Raw genomic sequence first — 25,147 nt, forward strand, 5'->3', positions numbered from 1 at the left:
AGCCAGAATATTGGACTGATGATAGTGTTAGACACAGCCAGTACATTGGACTGATGATAGTGTTAGACACAGCCAGTAAATTGGACGGATCACAGTGTTAGACACAGCCAGTATATTGGACTGAATATAGTGTTAGACACAGCCAGTACATTGGACTGATGATAGTGTTAGACACAGCCAGTACATTGGACTGATGATAATGTTAAGACACAGTCAGTAAACTGAACTGATGACAATGTTAAGACACAGCCTGTAAACTGCACTGATGACAGTGTTAGACACAGCCAGTACATTGGACTGATCACAGAGTTAAACACAGCCAGTACATTGGACTGATCACATTGTTAGACACAACCAGTATATTGGACTGATTATCGTGTTAGACACAGCCAGTACATTGGACTGATGATAGTGTTAGACACAGCCAGTAGATTGGACTGATGAGAGTGTTAGACACAGCCAGTACATTGGACTGATGATAGTGTTAAACACAGCCAGGACATTGGACTGATGATAGTGTTAGACACAGCCAGTACATTTGATTGATGATAGTGTTAGACACAGCCAGTACATTGGACTGATCACAGTGATAGACACAGCCAGTACAAAGGACTGATCACGGTGTTAGACACAGACAGTACACTGGACTGATGATAGTGTTAGACACAGCCAGTACATTGGACTGATGATAGTGTTAGACACAGACAGTTCATTGGACTGATCACAGTGTTAGACACGGCCAGTACACTGGACTGATGATAGTGTTAGACACAGCGAGTACACTGGACTGATGATAGTGTTACACACAGCCAGTACATTAGACTGATGATAGTGTTAGACACAGCCAGTACATTGGACTGATCACAGTGTTAGACACAGCCAGTATATTGGACTGATTATAGTGTTAGACACAGCCAGTACATTGGACTGATGATAGTGTTAGACACAGCCAGAATATTGGACTGATCACAGTGTTAGACACAGCCAGTATATTGGACTGATGACAGTGTTAGACACAGCCAGTACACTGGACTGATGATAGTGTTAGACACAGCCAGGATATTGGACTGATGATAGTGTTAGACACAGCCAGTACACTGGACTGATGATAGCGTTAATCCCAGCCAGTACACTGGACTGATCACAGAGTTAAACACAGCCAGTACATTGGACTGAAGACAGAGTTAAACACAACCAGTAAATTGGACTGATGATTGTGTTAAACACAGCCAGTACAATGAACTGATGGTAGTGTTAAACACAGCCAGTATATTGGACTGATAACAGTGTTAGACACAGACAGTACATTGGACTGATCACAGTGTTAGACACAGCCAGTACATTGGACTGATGATAGTGATAGACACAGCCAGTACATTGGACTGATGATAGTGTTAGACACAGCGAGTTCATTGGACTGATCACAGTGTTAGACACAGCCAGTACATTGGACTGATGACAGTGTTAGACACAGCCAGTGCATTGGACTGATCACAGCGTTAGACACAGCCAGTACATTGGACTGATGATAGTGTTAGACACAGCCAGTACATTGGACTGATGATAGTGTTAGACACAGCCAGTACATTGGACTGATCACAGTGATAGACACGGCCAGTACACTGGACTGATGATAGTGTTAGACACAGCGAGTACATTGGACTGATGATAGTGTTAGACATAGCCAGTACATTAGACTGATGATAGTGTTAGACACAGCCAGTACATTGGACTGATCACAGTGTTAGACACAGCCAGTATATTGGACTGATGATAGTGTTAGACACAGCCAGTACATTGGACTGATCACAGTGTTAGACACAGCCAGTACATTGGACTGATGACAGTGTTAGACACAGCCAGTGCACTGGACTGATGATAGTGTTAGACACAGCCAGGATATTGGACTGATGATAGTGTTAGACACAGCCAGTACACTGGACTGATGATAGCGTTAATCCAAGCCAGTACATTGGATGATCACAGAGTTAAACACAGCCAGTACATTGGACTGAAGACAGAGTTAAACACAACCAGTAAATTGGACTGATGATTGTGTTAAACACAGCCAGTACATTGAACTGATGGTAGTGTTAAACACAGCCAGTATATTGGACTGATCAAAGTGTTAGACACAGACAGTACATTGCACTGATCACAGTGTTAGACACAGCCAGTACATTGGACTGATGATAGTGTTAGACACAGCCAGTACATTGGACTGATGATAGTGTTAGACACAGCGAGTTCATTGGACTGATCACAGTGTTAGACACAGCCAGTACAATGGACTGATGACAGTGTTAGACACAGCCAGTACATTGGACTGATGATAGTGTTAGACACAGCCAGTATATTGGACTGATGACAGTGTTAGACACAGCCAGTACATTGGACTGATGATAGTGTTAGACACAGCCAGTACATTGGACTGATGACAGTGTTAGACACAGCCAGTACACTGGACTGATGACAGTGTTAGACACAGCCAGTACACAGGACTGATGAGTGTTAGACACAGCCAGTGCATTGGACTGATCACAGCGTTAGACACAGCCAGTTCATTGGACTGATCACAGTGTTAGACACAGCCAGTACATTGGACTGATGATAGTGTTAGACACAGCCAGTACACAGGACTGATGATAGTGTTAGACACAGCCAGTAAATTGGTCTGATGATAGTGTTAGACACAGCCAGTACATTGGACTGATCACAGTGTTAGACACAGCCAGTACATTGGACTGATGATAGTGTTAGACACAGCCAGTACATTGGAATGATCACAGTGTTAGACACAGCCAGAATATTGGACTGATGATAGTGTTAGACACAGCCAGTACATTGGACTGATGATAGTGTTAGACACAGCCAGTAAATTGGACGGATCACAGTGTTAGACACAGCCAGTATATTGGACTGAATATAGTGTTAGACACAGCCAGTACATTGGACTGATGATAGTGTTAGACACAGCCAGTACATTGGACTGATGATAATGTTAAGACACAGTCAGTAAACTGAACTGATGACAATGTTAAGACACAGCCTGTAAACTGCACTGATGACAGTATTAGACACAGCCAGTACATTGGACTGATCACAGAGTTAAACACAGCCAGTACATTGGACTGATCACATTGTTAGACACAACCAGTATATTGGACTGATTATCGTGTTAGACACAGCCAGTACATTGGACTGATGATAGTGTTAGACACAGCCAGTAGATTGGACTGATGAGAGTGTTAGACACAGCCAGTACATTGGACTGATGATAGTGTTAAACACAGCCAGGACATTGGACTGATGATAGTGTTAGACACAGCCAGTACATTTGATTGATGATAATGTTTGACACAGCCAGTACATTGGACTGATCACAGTGATAGACACAGCCAGTACAAAGGACTGATCACGGTGTTAGACACAGACAGTACACTGGACTGATGATAGTGTTAGACACAGCCAGTACATTGGACTGATGATAGTGTTAGACACAGACAGTTCATTGGACTGATCACAGTGTTAGACACGGCCAGTACACTGGACTGATGATAGTGTTAGACACAGCGAGTACACTGGACTGATGATAGTGTTACACACAGCCAGTACATTAGACTGATGATAGTGTTAGACACAGCCAGTACATTGGACTGATCACAGTGTTAGACACAGCCAGTATATTGGACTGATTATAGTGTTAGACACAGCCAGTACATTGGACTGATGATAGTGTTAGACACAGCCAGAATATTGGACTGATCACAGTGTTAGACACAGCCAGTATATTGGACTGATGACAGTGTTAGACACAGCCAGTACACTGGACTGATGATAGTGTTAGACACAGCCAGGATATTGGACTGATGATAGTGTTAGACACAGCCAGTACACTGGACTGATGATAGCGTTAATCCCAGCCAGTACACTGGACTGATCACAGAGTTAAACACAGCCAGTACATTGGACTGAAGACAGAGTTAAACACAACCAGTAAATTGGACTGATGATTGTGTTAAACACAGCCAGTACATTGAACTGATGGTAGTGTTAAACACAGCCAGTATATTGGACTGATAACAGTGTTAGACACAGACAGTACATTGGACTGATCACAGTGTTAGACACAGCCAGTACATTGGACTGATGATAGTGATAGACACAGCCAGTACATTGGACTGATGATAGTGTTAGACACAGCGAGTTCATTGGACTGATCACAGTGTTAGACACAGCCAGTATATTGGACTGATGACAGTGTTAGACACAGCCAGTGCATTGGACTGATCACAGCGTTAGACACAGCCAGTACATTGGACTGATTATAGTGTTAGACACAGCCAGTAGATTGGACTGATGATAGTGTTAAACACAGCCAGTGCATTGGACTGATCACAGTGTTAGACACAGCCAGTACATTGGACTGATCACAGTGTTAGACACAGCCAGTACACTGGACTGATGAGAGTGTTAGACACAGCCAGTACATTGGACTGATCACAGTGTTAGACACAGCCAGTATATTGGACTGATTATAGTGTTAGACACAGGCAGTACATTGGACTGATGACAATGTAATACACAGGCAGTAAACTGGACTGATGATAGTGTTAGACACAGCCAGTACATTGGACTGATGATACTGTTAGACACAGCCAGTGCATTGGACTGATCACAGTGTTAGACACAGCCAGTACATTGGACTGATGATAGTGTTAGACACAGCCAGTACATTGGAATGATCACAGTGTTAGACACAGCCAGAATATTGGACTGATTATAGTGTTAGACACAGCCAGTACATTGGACTGATGATAGTGTTAGACACAGCCAGTAAATTGGACGGATTACAGTGTTAGACACAGCCAGTATATTGGACTGAATATAGTGTTAGACACAGCCAGTACATTGGACTGATGATAGTGTTAGACACAGCCAGTACATTGGACTGATGATAATGTTAAGACACAGCCAGTAAACTGGACTGATGACAATGTTAAGGCGCAGCCTGTAAACTGCACTGATGACAGTGTTAGACACAGCCAGTACGTTGGACTGATCACAGAGTTAAACACAGCCAGTACATTGGACTGATGATAGTGTTAGACACAGCCAGTACATTGGAATGATGATAGTGTTAGACACAGCCAGTTCATTGGACTGATCACAGTGTTAGAAACAGCCAGTACATTGGACTGATGATAGTGTTAGACACAGCCAGTATGATGGACTGATGATAGTGTTAGACCCAGCCAGTACACTGGACTGATGATAGTGTTAAACACAGCCAGTACATTGGACTGATCACATTGTTAGACACAGCCAGTATATTGGACTGATTATCGTGTTAGACACAGCCAGTACATTGGACTGATGATAGTGTTAGACACAGCCAGTACATTGGACTGATCACAGTGATAGACACAGCCAGTACAATGGACTGATCACAGTGTTAGACACAGACAGTACACTGGACTGATGATAGTGTTAGACACAGCCAGTACATTGGACTGATGATAATGTTAGACACAGACAGTTCATTGGACTGATCACAGTGTTAGACACGGCCAGTACACTGGACTGATGATAGTGTTTGACACAGCGAGTACACTGGACTGATGATAGTGTTACACACAGCCAGTACATTAGACTGATGATAGTGTTAGACACAGCCAGTACATTGGACTGATCACAGTGTTAGACACAGCCAGTATATTGGACTGATTATAGTGTTAGACACAGCCAGTACATTGGACTGATGATAGTGTTAGACACAGCCAGAACATTGGACTGATCACAGTGTTAGACACAGCCAGTACATTGGACTGATGACAGTGTTAGACACAGCCAGTACACTGGACTGATGATAGTGTTAGACACAGCCAGGATATTGGACTGATGATAGTGTTAGACACAGCCAGTACACTGGACTGATGATAGCGTTAATCCCAGCCAGTACACTGGACTGATCACAGAGTTAAACACAGCCAGTACATTGGACTGAAGACAGAGTTAAACACAACCAGTAAATTGGACTGATGATTGTGTTAAACACAGCCAGTGCATTGGACTGATGATAGTGTTAAACACAGCCAGTACATTGGTCTGATCACAGTGTTAAACACAGCCAGTACACTGGACTGATCACAGTGTTAAACACAGCCAGTACACTGGACTGATCACAGTGTTAAACACAGCCAGTACACTGGACTGATCACAGTGTTAAACAGAGCCAGTACACTGGACTGATGACAGTGTTAGACACAGCCAGTAGAATGGACTGATGATAGTGTTAGACACAGCCAGTACATTGGACTGATGATAATGTTAGACACAGACAGTTCATTGGACTGATCACAGTGTTAGACACGGCCAGTACACTGGACTGATGATAGTGTTAGACACAGCATGTACACTGGACTGATGATAGTGTTACACACAGCCAGTACATTAGACTGATGAAAGTGTTAGACACAGCCAGTACATTGGACTGATCACAGTGTTAGACACAGCCAGTATATTGGACTGATTATAGTGTTAGACACAGCCAGTACATTGGACTGATGATAGTGTTAGACACAGCCAGAACATTGGACTGATCACAGTGTTAGACACAGCCAGTACATTGGACTGATGACAGTGTTAAACACAGCCAGTACATTGGACTGATCACAGTGTTAAACACAGCCAGTACACTGGACTGATCACAGTGTTAAACACAGCCAGTACACTGGACTGATCACAGTGTTAAACACAGCCAGTACACTGGACTGATCACAGTGTTAAACAGAGCCAGTACACTGGACTGATGACAGTGTTAGACACAGCCAGTACAATGGACTGATGATAGTGTTAGACACAGCCAGTACATTGTACTGATCACAGTGTTAGACACAGCCAGTAGATTGGACTGATGACAATGGTAAACACAGCCAGTACATTGGACTGATGATAGTGTTAGACAAATCCAGTACATTGGACTGATCACAGTGTTAAACACAGCCAGTACATAGGACTGATCACAATGGTAGACACAGCCAGTACATTGGACTGATGATAGTGTTAGACACAGCCAGTTCATTGGACTGATCACAGTGTAAGACACAGCCAGTACATTGGACTGATGATAGTGTTAAACACAGCCAGTACATTGGACTGATCACAGTTTTAGACACAGCCAGTACACTGGACTGATGACAGTGTTAGACACAGCCAGTACAGTGGACTAATGATAGTGTTAGACACAGCCAGTACATTGGACTGATCACAGTGTTAGACACAGCCAGTACATTGGACTGATGACAGTGATAAACACAGCGAGTACATTGGACTGATGATAGTGTTAGATACATCCAGTACATTGGACTGATCACAGTGTTAGACACAGCCAGTACATTGGACTGATGATAGTGTTAAACACAGCCAGTACATTGGACTGATCACAGTGTTAGACACAGCCAGTATATTGGACTGATTATAGTGTTAGACACAGCCAGTATATTGGACTGATGTTAGTGTTAGACCCAGACAGTACAGTGGACTGATGACGATGTTAGACACAGACAGTACATTGGACTGGTCACATTGTTAGACACAGCCAGTATATTGGACTGATGATAGTGTTAGACACAGCCAGTACATTGGAATGATGATAGTGTTAGACACAGCCAGTACATTGGACTGATGATAGTGTTAGACACAGCCAGTAGATTGGACTGATGACAGTGTTAGACACAGCCAGTAGACTGGACTGATGATAATGTTAGACACACCAGTACATTGGACTGATGATAGTGTTAAACACAGCCAGTACATTGGACTGATCACAGTGTTAGACACAGCCAGTACATTGGACTGATCACACTGTTAGACGCAGCCAGTAAATTAGACTGATGATAGTGTTAGACACAGCCAGTACACTGGACTGATGATAGTGTTAGACACAGCCAGTACATTGGACTGATCACAGTGTTAGACACAGTCAGTATACTGGACTGATTAAAGTGTTAGACAAAGCCAGTACATTGGACTGATGATAGTGTTAGACACAGCCAGTACATTGTACTGATGATAGTTTTAGACACAGCCAGTAGATTGGACTGATGACAGTGTTAGACACAGCCAGTACACTGGACTGATGATAGTGTTAGACACAGCCTGTACTTTGGACTGATGATAGTGTTAAACACAACCAGTACATTGGACTGATGATAGTGTTAGACACAGCCAGTACATTGGACTGATGACAGAGTTAAACACAGCCAGTACAATGGACTGATCACAGTGTTAGACACAGCCAGTATATTGGACTGATGTTAGTGTTAAACACAGCCAGTACAATGGACTGATCACAGTATTAGACACAGCCAGTACACTGGACTGATGATAGTGTTAGACACAGCCAGTACATTGGACTGATCACAGTGTTAGACACAGCCAGTACATTGGACTGATCACAGTGTTAGACACAGCCAGTACATTGGACTGATGATAGTGTCAGACACAGCCAGTACACAGGATTGATGATAGTGTTAAACACAGCCAGTACATTGGACTGATCACAGTTTTAGACACAGCCAGTACACTGGACTGATGACAGTGTTAGACACAGCCAGTACAGTGGACTGATGATAGTGTTAGACACAGCCAGTACATTGGACTGATCACAGTGTTAGACACAGCCAGTACATTGGACTGATGACAGTGGTAAACACAGCGAGTACATTGGACTGATGATAGTGTTAGATACATCCAGTACATTGGACTGATCACAGTGTTAGACACAGCCAGTACATTGGACTGATGATAGTGTTAAACACAGCCAGTACATTGGACTGATCACAGTGTTAGACACAGCCAGTATATTGGACTGATTATAGTGTTAGACACAGCCAGTACATTGGACTGATGTTAGTGTTAGACCCAGACAGTACAGTGGACTGATGACGATGTTAGCCACAGACAGTACATTGGACTGGTCACATTGTTAGACACAGCCAGTATATTGGACTGATGATAGTGTTAGACACAGCCAGTACATTGGACTGATGATAGTGTTAGACACAGCCAGTACATTGGACTGATGATAGTGTTAGACACAGCCAGTACATTGGACTGATGACAGTGTTAGACACAGCCAGTAGACTGGACTGATGATAATGTTAGACACACCAGTACATTGGACTGATGATAGTGTTAAACACAGCCAGTACATTGGACTGATGATAGTGTTAAACACAGCCAGTACATTGGACTGATCACAGTGTTAGACACAGCCAGTACATTGGAGGGATGATAGTGTTAGACACAGCCAGTACATTGGACTGATCACACTGTTAGACGCAGCCAGTAAATTAGACTGATGATAGTGTTAGACACAGCCAGTACACTGGACTGATGATAGTGTTAGACACAGCCAGTACATTGGACTGATCACAGTGTTAGACACAGTCAGTATACTGGACTGATTAAAGTGTTAGACAAAGCCAGTACATTGGACTGATGATAGTGTTAGACACAGCCAGTACATTGTACTGATGATAGTTTTAGACACAGCCAGTAGATTGGACTGATGACAGTGTTAGACACAGCCAGAACACTGGACTGATGATAGTGTTAGACACAGCCAGTACTTTGGACTGATGATAGTGTTAAACACAACCAGTATATTGGACTGATGATAGTGTTAGACACAGCCAGTACATTGGACTGATGACAGAGTTAAACACAGCCAGTATATTGGACTGATGATAGTGTTAAACACAGCCAGTACAATGGACTGATCACAGTGTTAGACACAGCCAGTATATTGGACTGATGATAGTGTTAAACGCAGCCAGTACAATGGACTGATCACAGTATTAGACACAGCCAGTACACTGGACTGATGATAGTGTTAGACACAGCCAGTACATTGGACTGATCACAGTGTTAGACACAGCCAGTACATTGGACTGATCACAGTGTTAGACACAGCCAGTACATTGGACTGATGATAGTGTCAGACACAGCCAGTACATTGGACTGATCACAGTGTTAAACACAGCCAGTACACTGGACTGATGATAGTGTTAGACACAGCCACTACATTGGACTGATGATAGTGTCAGACACAGCCAGTACATTGGACTGATCACAGTGTTAGACACAGCCAGTACATTGGACTGATGATAGCGTTAATCCCAGCCAGTACACTGGACTGATCACAGAGTTAAACACAGCCAGTACATTGGACTGAAGACAGAGTTAAACACAACCAGTAAATTGGACTGATGATTGTGTTAAACACAGCCAGTACATTGAACTGATGGTAGTGTTAAACACAGCCAGTATATTGGACTGATCACAGTGTTAGACACAGACAGTACATTGGACTGATCACAGTGTTAGACACAGCCAGTACATTGGACTGATGATAGTGATAGACACAGCCAGTACATTGGACTGATGATAGTGTTAGACACAGCGAGTTCATTGGACTGATCACAGTGTTAGACACAGCCAGTACATTGGACTGATGACAGTGTTAGACACAGCCAGTGCATTGGACTGATCACAGCGTTAGACACAGCCAGTACATTGGACTGATTATAGTGTTAGACACAGCCAGTAGATTGGACTGATGATAGTGTTAAACACAGCCAGTGCATTGGACTGATCACAGTGTTAGACACAGCCAGTACATTGGACTGATCACAGTGTTAGACACAGCCAGTACACTGGACTGATGAGAGTGTTAGACACAGCCAGTACATTGGACTGATCACAGTGTTAGACACAGCCAGTATATTGGACTGATTATAGTGTTAGACACAGGCAGTACATTGGACTGATGACAATGTAAGACACAGGCAGTAAACTGGACTGATGATAGTGTTAGACACAGCCAGTACATTGGACTGATGATACTGTTAGACACAGCCAGTGCATTGGACTGATCACAGTGTTAGACACAGCCAGTACATTGGACTGATGATAGTGTTAGACACAGCCAGTACATTGGAATGATCACAGTGTTAGACACAGCCAGAATATTGGACTGATTATAGTGTTCGACACAGCCAGTACATTGGACTGATGATAGTGTTAGACACAGCCAGTAAATTGGACGGATTACAGTGTTAGACACAGCCAGTATATTGGACTGAATATAGTGTTAGACACAGCCAGTACATTGGACTGATGATAGTGTTAAACACAGCCAGTACATTGGACTGATGATAATGTTAAGACACAGCCAGTAAACTGGACTGATGACAATGTTAAGACGCAGCCTGTAAACTGCACTGATGACAGTGTTAGACACAGCCAGTACGTTGGACTGATCACAGAGTTAAACACAGCCAGTACATTGGACTGATGATAGTGTTAGACACAGCCAGTACATTGGAATGATGATAGTGTTAGACACAGCCAGTTCATTGGACTGATCACAGTGTTAGAAACAGCCAGTACATTGGACTGATGATAGTGTTAGACACAGCCAGTATGATGGACTGATGATAGTGTTAGACCCAGCCAGTACACTGGACTGATGATAGTGTTAAACACAGCCAGTACATTGGACTGATCACATTGTTAGACACAGCCAGTATATTGGACTGATTATCGTGTTAGACACAGCCAGTACATTGGACTGATGATAGTGTTAGACACAGCCAGTACATTGGACTGATGACAGAGTTAAACACAGCCAGTACATTGGACTGATGATAGTGTTAGATACAGCCAGTACACTGGACTGATCACAGTGTTAGACACAGCCAGTACATTGGACTGATGATTGTGTTAGACACAGCCAGTACATTGGACTGATCACAGTGTTAGACACAGCCAATAGACTGGACTGATGATAGTGTTAGACACAGCCAGTACATTGGACTGATCACAGTGTTAGACACAGCCAGTTCATTGGACTGATCACAGTGTTAGACACAGCCAATTGACTGGACTGATGACAGTGTTAGACACAGCCAGTTCATTGGACTGATGATAGTGTTAGACACAGCCAGTACATTGGACTGATGATAGTGTTAGACACAGCCAGTACATTGGACTGATGATAGTGTTAGACACAGCCAGTACACTGGACTGATGATAGTGTTAGACACAGCCAGTACATTGGACGGTGATAGTGTTAAACACAGCCACTACATTGGACTGACGATAGTGTTAGACACACCCAGTTCATTGGACTGATCACAGTGTTAGACACAGCCAGTACACTGGACTGATGATAGTGTTAGACACAGCGAGTCCATTGGACGGATGATAGTGTTAGACACAGCCAGTACATTGGACTGATGGCAGAGTTAAACACAGCCAGTACATTGGACTAATCACAGTGTTAAACACAGCCAGTACATTGGACTGATGACAGTGTTAGACACAGCGAGTACATTGGACTGATGACAGAGTTAAACACAGCCAGTACATTGGACTGATGACAGAGTGAAACACAGCCAGTACATTGGACTGATGATAGTGTTAGACACAGACAGTACGTTGGACTGATGACAGAGTTAAACACAGCCAGTACATTGGACTGATCACAGTGTTAGACACAGACAGTACATTGGACTGATGATAGTGTTAGACACAGACAGTACATTGGACTGATGACAGAGTTAAACACAGCCAGTACATTGCACTGATGACAGAGTTAAACACAGCCAGTACATTGGACTGATGATAGTGTTAGACACAGCCAGTACATTGGACTGATGACAGAGTTAAACACAGCCAGTACATTGGACTGATCACAGTGTTAGACACAGCCAGTACATTGGACTGATGACAGAGTTAAACACAGCCAGTACATTGGACTGATGACAGAGTTCAACACAGCCAGTACATTGGACTGATCACAGTGTTAGACACAGCCAGTACATTGGACTGATGACAGAGTTAAACACAGCCAGTACATTGGACTGATGACAGAGTTAAACACAGCCAGTATATTGGACTGATGATAGTGTTAGACACAGCCAGTACATTGGACTGATGACAGAGTTAAACACAGCCAGTACATTGGACTGATCACAGTGTTAGACACAGCCAGTACATTGGACTGATGACAGAGTTAAACACAGCCAGTACATTGGACTGATGATAGTGTTAAACAGTAATAAAACCCCACAAAAGGAGGGGACAGAAGAACCATCTAAAAGCCAAAAATATAATAATGGACTTCAAAGGGAAAGTGCAGCCTGTCCAACCTCATTCAATTTTTTGAGGAGGTAACAGAGGGACTAGAGGAGGGGAATACTGTATATGTAATTTATTTAGATTTCCAGAAGGCCTTCAACAGGGTTCCATCTAACAGAGTAATGAATAAATTCAGAGAATGCGGCACTAGGGAAAAAGTAGCAGAATGGATTGCGAACTGACTTCAAGACGGAAAGCAGAGAGTTGGGGCAAAGAGTGGTGTGATTCAGAGTGACAGACGATGGAAATTGGGGTCCCAAAAAGATCATTGCTGGGACTGCTGCTGTTAACAATTTAATCAGCAACTCAGACTTTGGAATTAAAAACACAACTGCAAATTTGCAGATGACACTAAATTTGTGGGTGGCTGGGGGGAGAGGGGGGAGGGGTGGTGGATATTCCAATTGCAACAAATTACAAGCAGATATTAACAAACTTGCACTATGGGTGCATAGTTGGCAACTGAATATCAACATAGGTAGGTGTGAGGTATTACATTATAGTATGAAAAATAAGGTGGTCACATATTACTTGGAAAATAAGAATCTAAATAGGGGAGAGGAGCAAAGAGATCTGGGAGTCTAAACACACACAAATCACAAACTAATGATGCAAGTTAACTGGTATCAGTTAGATCTCAGTTGGGGTACTGTTTGCTGTTCTGGTCACCATATTATAAAGAGGATTGTGAAGATGGGTTTTTTAAAAATATTTTTGGGAATATGATGGTATTTTGTAAAGAAAGCTGTGAGTGTGTGTGTTTGCGTGTGTGTGTGTGTAATTAAACTGCAGGAAGGTTAATAAACGTTCCCGTTAGTGGGAGCAATGAGATGAAAGGTAAAAATGCTAAATTCACGCATTTGTATGGAGAGGCTATGGTGAAGTTGAACGTACGAGTAAATAGGTTGGGTTTTAAATTTGCATTATAAGTAGGAACTTGACTTTTCAGCTGTTAAGTTTCAAAAGGGAGTTTAGGAGTGACAAGAGAATTTTACACCTTACAAAGGTTTCAGGTTTCAAGGAAAACAAGGAAAGGTCATTATTTTATTTTTACCCAAAAGTGGAGGCAATAGGGAGACATGAAAGATTTTTATATTTTGGGAAAATTGAGTTCAAAGAGGTGTTGGGAACAATGGAGTCTAAGATCAAAGGGGAAAAGGATATTTAAGGGAGGTGTTAAGTTGAGTTGTGTTGGCTGTGTGGGGGAGATGTCCTGAGACAGATGTCCTGTGCTGAGAAAACTTGTGAATTTGAAGCAGCCATCCAGCTTCAAGCCAGAGAAGCCTTTGTTTTCAGAACACAGTCTGTTCCTGAACTTCCTTCGGATTTCCATAGCAGAGTGGAAGACAGTGAGAAGTCATGTGGTACATTTTATTAAAGTAGCAGCAGTTTTTGCCTTGGGTAATATTACTGGATTTTTATGGTTAGAAATCTATAAGGGAACTGTTGACAAATAGTTTACTTGTGTTTTGACTGAGTGGGTTTTTTGGGGGAATGCTTTATAAGACTGCTGAACTGTGTTATTTTAATCTTGTGCGCTTAAGTTTTTTCTTCTTGCTAATAAATCTTCTAATTATAAAATCCTACAAGTGTTACTGGGATTCTAAGCTTCTGAGTTTAGTAGTTTTCCCCTTGTTTTCAAAATAGATCAGCAAGACAAGTTTCCCTCTGGGATTTAGCTTGCTCAGCGAATAACATCGGCTGCAGTCATAACAGGATATAGAGACACTGGAGAGGGTGCAAAAAAAAATTGTTACTAGGATAATACCATAAAATTGAGGTAATGATTATCAGGAAAGGATGAACAGGCTGGGTTTCAGAGAAAGCTGAGAGATGACCTAATAGAGATCTATAAAATTATGAAAGGTTTTGACAGACTAGGTGCAGAATATTTCCACTTGTGGGTAAGAGAAGGCCATCAATAGAAGACAACACTAAAAAAATCCAATAGGGAACTCAGGGGAAACTTCCTTACCCTGAGACTGGTGAGAAGGTGGAGCTCGCTATCACACAGAGAGGTAAATAGCTTAGATACATTTGAGGGGGAGGGAGATATATGAGGGAGTAAGGGATAGAAGGATATGCTGATAGGGTGAGATGAAAAGGGGTGGGAAGAGGCTTGTGTGGAGCTTAAACATTAACATGGGCCAGTTGGGTTGAATGGCCTATTACTGTGTGCTGCAAATTCCAAGCAAAATACAGTGTATTTGTGTTTAAAGAGAAAGCAAATCTCACCTGTCAACCTCATCCCTTGCCACAATGTCTCCTTTCTTCAAAGCTTTAATGGCAAACAGTTGTCCTGATTTTTTGTACTCCGACAGCAACACCTGTAGCGAGGAAAAATCCAAAGGTGTCGAAAAGGAAAGAGTGTTGGCTGCCGTGACATCTTATTCAGTTCTTTCTTCCCTTTGTCTCACACTGAAAACTTTGAATGGCTTAACTCCTTCAAGTGCCGATGAGTGTACTAAGTGTAAATTACTGCTCGCATTGCTCTTTTTGATGGTTTGCTAAGGATCTTGGTACTAAATAGTCAGAGGACAAGTAGCAGCAAAACAATATATGTTTTGCAATCATGTTGCTGGCAATTTATGCTGTAAAAATAATAGTTTAGCTTGGCAGCTGTGAGTTATGATACATGTGATGTTCTTGAACATTTTGCCACCAGCTACAAAGCAATCTCTCTTCAAAGGCCCCAGATACAGGCTCTGATTCAGAAAAACAGAGGCTGTTAAATACTTTCAGAAATTAGCAAGGGGGGGGGGAACCTCAGTTAATTGGAACTATAGTTAAAATCAAAAATGACTGCAATCAAAAATATATTCAAGCATCATCAGAACATGTAAGTGACTTGACTCCTCAGCTGGTCCAACAACAACTGCTCACAAATCTATGTCAGATGAGCTAGTGCAACAGCAACAAGGCGACTTGGTGTGAGTTAGGACACGGGCAGCAGGTTTTGAGATGCCCTCACGTTTTATGGAGGGTAGAATGTGGGGCGCCAACAATATTGCACTGAAAGGAGTTAGTGGAGAAATCAGAAAGGGTAAAAATAGATAAAGATAAGGTACTTGAAAGGTTGGCAGTGCTTAAAGTAGAAAACATGGTCCAGGTGCATTCTAGGTTGGTGAGGGAAGGAAGGGCAATAAATTGCTAAGGGTCTGGCCAAAATCTTCCAATCCTGCTTGGAAATGGCACTGGCACAGGGACTTTTGGAGTACTGGATACAATCCTGGTTACTGAGCTACAGGAAGAAAGTACAGGCATTGGAGAAGTGCAGCAAAGAGAAACCAAACGCAATTAAGGCATGGAGCTATGGGGAGAAGGCGAAGAGCCTGATTTTGCTTGCCTCTCGGGAGAGATTACTGCACGTCTTAATGTAATTGAGAAATTAAACCCTGACAAGGTGTTTCAGGTTTCTACAAAGTCTAGAACCAGGGACAGAGGCTCAAGTTTAGAAGGGGAAGGTGCCTCAGTTTAATATCTCATCTGAAAAATGCACTTTGCCCAGTGCAGCACTCTCTCAGTATTACAACGGAATGTCAGCCTAGACTGACACCAGGCTAACGTCTCTAAAGCAGGGGCTTGAACCCACAACAGTTTAATTCAAAGAGGGGGTGTGGGGGGGTTTGGTGGGAGTCTGAGTCAAGGGCGACACCTTAACACATACTCAATTCTCGACCTTTCTTAACTTTTTTTGGAAAACTTTTAAAAATACATTGGTCAACCTGTTCGCCCGTCAGACGCAAAGGCCTTTCTGAGGGAGGGTGTGCGTCTAAATGGATTGGTGTGACTAGCTGCCTCCAATGTGAGTGGGTTTACCAGTTAACCAGGGCCCAGCCATTCAAAAATGGACGTGTCTGCATTGCAAAAAAAAACTCAAGGTTTTTTTTTGAATCAAATGGCAAAGTCCTCCTTGTGGATGAGTTCCTTACGAATGGCACTTCTCTGAGGTGAGTTAATCAAATCACCATAAATGTTCGTACCCTTCCGATTTTCCTCTTTATTTGCACTGAATTTTTAAAAATTGTATTTTCCTTCAAAAGTAATTGGCTGAGCTGAGCCATTGATCATGACAGAAGCTAGCTGAATACCAGTATAATAGTTAGAATTGTACAATAGAATAGCCCAGCAACATGTTGTGCCATTCCCAATGTGATTTGTACTGATCTAGCTGATTAACCTTCTTGGGTTCAAACATTATTTCCAACAAGACTCCTGAGGAGGCCACCAGTAATCATATCTTAACAAGGTAAGCAAAATAAACTTATTGTTTAAAATATTTCCAGCACTTTTCATTTCCATAGTGTTTCTGTTGACTGAGGTCTCAATTTTTTTTTAAACGTAATAGACTCCTGTGTACTTTCAGTGCCAGAATTTTGCTGGAGGAGAAGCCCAACATTGAAGCTCGCTGAACACAAAGATTATAAAAAGCTGTGGAGTGTGTGCAGACTCAAACTTACACAGAATATGGAATCTATTAGCCTAGAACCTCCGACCTTCCTCACAGACCTTGGAATCCTAAAATCTCTGCCATGGGTCCAAAATTCTCTGATCTTTCTCATAAATCCTGTAACTCTCCAAGCTCCCTCGCAAACCTTAGACATCGTTTTTTCATAGACTCCTGACTTCACAAGCTGTCTCACTAATCCAGGGACTGCTGATCTCTGAACAGATTTTCTTCTCGCACATGCTCACACAATGCTTAATTCTCTGCTCATAAGTTTTGCAAATGTGGAGGAGTTGAGGGAAGTGTTGCTGAGGTAAAGCTGGGTGTTGTCAGCACACGTGAAAAGTAATAGGCGCTTACAGATGTCATCATCAAGGAGCAGCATGTCGATGAGGAACAGAAGAGGGCAGAGGATAGACACCTGGGGGGGGGGGGTGGGTGGGGGGGCACCAGGGCTAATGGTGAGGAAGTGGGAAGAGCAGCTACTCAAAGTGATGTCTGGCAACGATCAGATATGGAACTAGGCCTGAGCAGTCACACCCAGCTGGACGACAGTGGGGATGTACTGGAGGATGTGGTGTGATCAATTGTGCCAAAATCTACAGACAGGTCAAGGAGGACGAGCAGGGAGAGTTTACCTTTGACAGAGTCACATGGCGTGTCAGTTGTGACTTTGATCAGAGATGGTTCAATCCTGTGATAGGGGCAGAAATCAGACTAGGAGGATTCAAACATGGGGTTCTGGGAAAGATGGGCATGGATTTGGGAGGTGACAGCACACTCCAGGACTTGGTCGCGGAAAAGGAAGTTGGAGATGGGACAGTAGTTTGCAAGAATAGTAGGGTCAAGGGTTGCTTTTTTTGAGGAGAGGGGTAATGACAGCAGTTTTAAAGAGAGAGGGAACTATTAATAACGTCAGCATCATGGGGACCTGGAGGAGAAGTTGGGTGATCAGCAGTTTAGTGTGAACAGTCAAGGGAGCAGGAGATGGGTCACATGGACAAGATGAACTCAGGCAGGGATTGAGGGAAGATAGAAGAGAAGTTAGAGAAAGATGCGAATCCAAGTGGGAGGCTGAGAGGGGCTTTCGAGGAAGTTTGACCGGGTGAGCTAGTGAAAAGGGGGGACACAGCAGAGATGGCTGATCTCCGTGAGAAATAAGTCCATGACCTCCCCACACTTATTGTTGAAAGCAAGAAGACAGGGGAGAAGGGATTTAGAAGAGGGATTGCATTAGAAAAGAAGCCACCATCTCCAAATGATAATTTTGTTTTTTAATTCATTCACAGGATGTGGGGGTCACTGGCTAAACCAGCATTTGTTGCTTATCCCCAGTTGTGCTTGAGAAGGTGGTGGTGAGCCACTTTCTTGAACCACTGCAGTCCATGTGGTGTAGGTACATCCACAGTGCTGCTAGGGAGGGAGCTCCAGGATTATGATGCAGCGACAGGAAAGGAATGGCCGATATATTTTCCAAGTCAGGATGGTGTGATTTGGAGGGGAACTCGTACATTGTATTCCCATGCACCTGCTGTCCTTATTCTTCTAGGTGGTGGAGTTTGAAGGATCCATGGTGTGTTGCTGTAGTTCATTGTGTGGATAGTACATGGTGCTGCCATGGTATGTCAGTGATTGAGGGAGTCAATGTTTACAGTGATGGAAGGGTTGCTGATCAAGCAGGAGGCTTTGGCCTTGATGGGGTTGAGTTTTTTCAGTGTGGGCGCTGCACTCATCCAGGCAAGTGGGGAAATTACCACACACTCCTGACTTGTGCCTTGTAGATGGTGGATGGGCTTTGGGGACTCAGGAGATGAGTTACTCATTGCAGGATTCCCAGCCTCTGACCTGCTCTTGTAGCCACATTATTTATATGGGTGGTCCAGTTCAGTTTCTGGTCAACGGTAACCTCCAGGATGTTGATGGCAGCAATGGCAATGCTGTTGAGCATCAGGGGGTCGATGGCTGGATTCTCTCTGACTGGACAAAGTCCCATCTTCACATTAAAGATACCTGCCATCGTGTTGTGTGGCACTGCTACCTTGCTAATTGGGACAGATTTCGAATAGATCTAGCAACTTAAGACAGGGCATCCTGGCACTGTGGACCATCAGCAGCAGAATTGTACTCAACCTCAACTTGTAACCTCATGGTCTGGCATATCCCCCACTCTACCATTACCATCAGGCCAGGGATCAATCCTGGTTCAATGAGGAGTGCAGGAGGACATGCCAGGAGTAGTACCAGGCATACCTGAAAATGAGGTGTCAACCTGGTGAAGCTACAACACAGGACTACTTGCGTGCCAAACAGCATAAGCAGCAAGAGATAAACAGAGCTAAGTGATTCCACAACCAACGGATAAGATATAAGCTCTGAAGTCCTGCCGCATTCAGCTGTGAATGCTGGTGGACAATTAAACAATTAACTGGAAGAGTAGGAGGCTCCATAAATATCCCCATCTTCAATGATGGGGGAGCCCAGCACATCAGTGCAAAAGGTAAGGCTGAAGCACTTGCAACAATCTTCAGCTAGAAGTATCAGGTGGATGATCCATCTCAGACTCCTCCAGAGGTCCCCAGCATCACAGATGCTAGTCTTCAGCCAATTCTATTCATTCCATGTGATATCAAGAAATGGCTGAAGGCACTGGATACTGCAAAGGCTATGGGCCTTGACAAAATTCCAGCAATAGTACTGAAGACTTGTGCTCCAGAACTTGCTGCGCCCCTAACCAAGCTGTTCCAGTACAGGTACAACACTGGCATCTAACCAGCAATGTAGAAAATTGCTCAGGTATGTCCTATACACAAAAAGCAGCATGAATCTAACCCAGTCAATTACCGCCCCATCAGTCTACTCTCCATCATCAGTAAAGTAATGGAAGGGGTCATCAACAGTGCTATCAAGAGGCACTTCCTTAGTAATAACCTGCTCAATGACGCTCAGTTTGGGTTCCACTAGGGCGACTCAGTTCCTGACCTCATTACAGCCTTGGTTCAAACATGGACAAAAGAGCTGAACTCCCGAGGTGAGGTGAGAGTGACTGCCCTCAACATCAAGGCAGCATTTGATTGAATGTGATATCAAGGAGTCCTAGTAAAACTGGAGATAATGGAATCAAGGGGAAAACTTCCCAGCACAAAGAAAGATTTTTTTAAAAATTCGTTCATGAGATGTGGGTGCTGCTGGCTAGGTCAGCATTTATCAGCATTTATTACTTATCCCTAGTTGCCCTTGTTCAGAGGGTATTTAAGAGTCAACCACACTGCTGTGGGTCTGGAGTCATATGTCAGGCAGACCAGGTAAGGGCGGCTGATTTCCTTCCCTAAAGGACATGGTTGTGGTTGTTGGAGGTCAATCATCTCAGTTCCAGGACACCACTGCAGGACTTCCTCAGGGTAGTAACCTAGGCCCAAACATCTTCAGCTGCTTCATCAATGACCTTCCTTCCATCACAAGTTCAGAAGTGGGGATGTTTGCTGATGATTGCACAATGTTCAGCACCATTCGCAACTGCCCAGATACTGAAGCAGTCCATGTCCAAATGCAGCAAGACCTGGAAAATATTCAGGCTTGGGCTGACAAGTTGCAAGTAACATTCACACCACACAAGTGTCAGGCAATGACCATCTCCAACAAGAGAGAATCTAACCATTGCCCTTTGACATTTAATGGCATTGCCATCACTAGTCCCTCATATCCTGGGGGTTACCATTGACCAGAAACTGAACTGGACTAGCCATATAAATACTGTGGCTACAAGAGCAGGTCAGGCTAGGAATCGTGCAACAAATAAGCCTGTCCACCATCCACAAGTAAGGAGTGTGATGGAATACTCTCCACTTGCCTGGATGAGTGTAGCTCCCACAACACTCAAGAAGTTCAACACCATCCAGGACAAAGCAGCCTGATTGATTGGCACCACATCCACAAACATTCACTCCCTCCTCCACTGACACACAGTAGCAGCAGTGTGTACCATCTACAAGATACACTGCAAGAACTCACCAAGGTTCCTTAGACAGCACCTTCCAAACCCACAACCTCTACCATCTAGAAGGACAAGGGCAGCAGATAGAAGGGAACACCACCACCTGGAAGTTCCCCTCCAAGCCACTCACTATCCTGACTTGGAAATATATCGCTGTTCTTTCAATGTCGCTGGGTCAAAATCCTGGAACTCCTTCCCTAATAGCACTGTAGGTGTACCTACACCACATGGACTGCAGCAGTTCAAGAAGGCAGCTCACCACCACCTTCGCAAAGGCAACTAGGGATGGGCAATAAATAATAGGGATGGCCTAACCAGCAATGCCCACATTCCATAAATGAATTAAAAAAAGATGGCCATTACCTGGCACTTGTGTGGCACGAATGCCACTTGCCACTTATCAACCCAAATCTGAATGTCAAGCAGGTCTTGCTGCATATGGGGGAGTGGGTCATGGACTGCTTCAGTGTCTGAGAACTTGTGAATGGTGCTGAACAACAATTATAACTGCTCCTATTTACATAGCACCTTTAACACGTGATGTGCCCCAAGGCACTTCACAGGAGCATTGCAAGAGAAAATGTGACACCCAGATACATGATATTAAGTCAGGTGACCAGTAGCGCGATCAAAGGGGTAGTACTTAAGGAGGATCTTAAAGGAAGAAAACGAGATAGAAAAGCAGACATGTGAAGGGAGGGCATTACAGAACTTGGGGGCCTAGGAAACTTAAGGCACGGCAACCAATCATGGAGCAATTAAAATTGGGACTGCTCATGAAGACAAAATTAGATGAGTGCGGAGATCTTGGGGGGTTGTTGGTTTGGAGGAGTTTACAGAGACAGAGAGGGGTGAAGTCACAGGGGAATTTGAAAACAAGGATAAAAATTTTAAGATCAAGGTGTTCCTTGACCAGGAGCCAGTGTAGTTCAGTGAACAAAGGGGTAATAGGAGAATGGTACTTGCTGCGAGTTAAGACATGAGCAGCAGAGCTTTGGACCTCAAGTTTACAGAGAGTAGAATGTGGGACACCAGCCTGGAGTACGTTGTAATAGTTGACTCTAGGGATATCAATGGCATGAATGAGGATTTCAGCAACAGATGAACAGAGGCAAAGTCGGGCAATGTTAAGAGGGTAGAAACAGGTGGTCTTAGTCATGGCATGAACATGAGAACACTGTGCAATCATCAGCAAACATCCCCACTTCTTACCTTGTGATGGAAGGAAGGTCATCGATGAAGCAACTGAAGATGGCTGGGGGTGGGGCATTACCCCAAGCTCCTGCAGTGATGACGTGAGGCTGATATTTTTAGCCTCCAACAACCACAATCATCTTCCTTTGTGCTAGGTGCGACTCCAACCAGTGAAGCATTTCTCCTGATTGCCGATGACTTAATTTGAAGCCCTTGTTGTCTACCTCCCAAGTTTATGGAACCCCTTATGGCATCCATACTTTCAGTCTGTGCACTATTAATCATCTAGAATGATTCTACTATAAATCTCCCTGCTCTTCATCCTCCTTTGTCCTTCCTTAATCTCTATCTTCACTTGAACTGTTCCATCCACAGGAAGTTCCTCGACCTCAATTTCATGTAATCTCAGCTCTTTGAGGTTTCAGTCATGGGTCTGGCCATCTCCAGCCACTTCCTCCATGTCCCCTACCACCCACATCCCCTTGCCTACTTCCACCTACTGGGATAAAAGTGCCCCTAGTCTTATAATGCTGAAGTGCAAAATTAATCTATGACTGCTTCATCTCTGCCTCCCACTACTTCTGTATTAAGCATCTCCCAAATCCTGGCTCATCCTAATCTAGCTCACTGTTTGGCACCATTTCACACCTTCGCCAAATTCAGCTTTTTCACATGATTCCATCTTGCCCCCTCAATCTCTCACTAATTGTCTGAACATAATAAGCCCTAATATCTATCAACACTGCCTTTCTTCATGCGCTCTCCATCTTCTTTTCAAAACCACCATTCTCTACCCTGCTTCCCGAACACCTCACCTGCAGCCAGTCCGTCCATTTCCAACCACTGCGCAATCGTTAACATCCCTCCTTTATCCCATTTCTTTGAACATGTTCTGATCGCCTGAGTAGGGGCTCACTTCATCCAGAATAACTCTCTCAAATTCCTTCCCTGTGCCTAGTATGAAGAAAAGCCTGGGCAAAGTCACAAATAATTTCCTCCATGGCTGTGACTGATGCTGTTTGTACTTCACAACCTCAATGGTATAACCCAACACGGTATACAACATCATGGTATAGAATATCACGGTATACAAATAGTCATTTGGTAGTACAGAACTAGAGTATTGCTGAAAAAAAGAGACATGTCAAAGCTTTTCATCTTGCACTCATCAGGACACTCGCAAGAATACCAATATAAGTGGAAAACACAATTTATACTGTAGGTGAAGAGAGAACTGATTGGTTGGCGAGTGGACTCTGATTGGCAGGAGCATTGCCTTGGAGAACGCACCAGTTAACTGCCAACCATTGTTTGAAAATTAAACCAGGCACCTTGACCCTAATTGGTCATGGCATTGCCCTGAGGAATGAATCAGCGAATGGCTGTCACTTACTTTGTTCAGTTGAAATGTGTATATGTGTTCTTTCTGTCCGCAAAGAACAGGGCCCTGTGTATTAATATATGTAGCTTCCAGTACAAGCAAATATGCCACACTGCGGGCCCGACTGACAATGTTAAATTGGTTGTTAACATTATTCTTAGCACACTGAGGATTATTTAGCAAATGTTGTCCAATCACAGAATCACATATAATGTTGGACATGATGTTTTGAGATTTGCAAGAACGGGCTGGTTGAGTACGATCTGTACCTTGCCCGTTGTGAACAGCGGCTGGGACTTTCTGACGGATACGATCCTTCAGTCTTTGGGACTTACGGCCTACATAATGCATATACCACATTACTTATTTGTGTGATAGGGAGAACTTCTTTTTGGCTTGATGCAGCATCCTGTTAGTGGCCAATACCATTTGTGTTGCTACTGCACAGTAGCAGCGTGAAACAGCTAGCTTCACCTGTTGCTCAAATTTTTGAGATATCTCACCCTTCCATAAGACCATATGACTTAGGAGCAGAAGCAGGCCACTCGGCCCATCAAGTCTGCTCCACCACTCAATGAGATCACGGCTGATCTGAATATCCTTAACTCCACTTTCCTGCCTTTTTCCCATAATCCTTGATTCCCTTACTGATTAAAAATCTGTCTATCTCAGCATTGAATATACTTAACAACCCAGCCTCTACAGCCCTCTGTGGTAAAGAAATCCATAAATTCACTACCCTCTGAGAGAAGCAATTCCTCCTCATCTCTAACACAAAAATAGAATTACCTGAAAAAACTCAGCAGGTCTGGCAGCATCGGCGGAGAAGAAAAGAGTTGACGTTTCGAGTCCTCATGACCCTTCAACAGAACTCCAGTATCTTAGGATACCTGGAAGATTACTACCAGTGTATCCACTATCTCTG

At 43.5% G+C, this 25,147-nt stretch overlaps 1 protein-coding gene across 1 annotated transcript in view; it reads right to left on the minus strand.

Moving 5' to 3' along the window:
• Positions 1-25,147, minus strand: part of pkn1a (protein kinase N1a) — a 198,207-nt gene that overhangs the window by 32,096 nt on the left and 140,964 nt on the right. The window contains exon 15 of the mRNA XM_041177068.1: positions 15,445-15,536. Within this exon, the coding sequence (XP_041033002.1) occupies positions 15,445-15,536 (92 nt within the window). The remainder of the gene's footprint in view (positions 1-15,444; positions 15,537-25,147) is intronic.

Source organism: Carcharodon carcharias, chromosome 30 (assembly GCF_017639515.1).
Source record: "Carcharodon carcharias isolate sCarCar2 chromosome 30, sCarCar2.pri, whole genome shotgun sequence".
NCBI classification, from domain to species: domain Eukaryota; kingdom Metazoa; phylum Chordata; class Chondrichthyes; order Lamniformes; family Lamnidae; genus Carcharodon; species Carcharodon carcharias.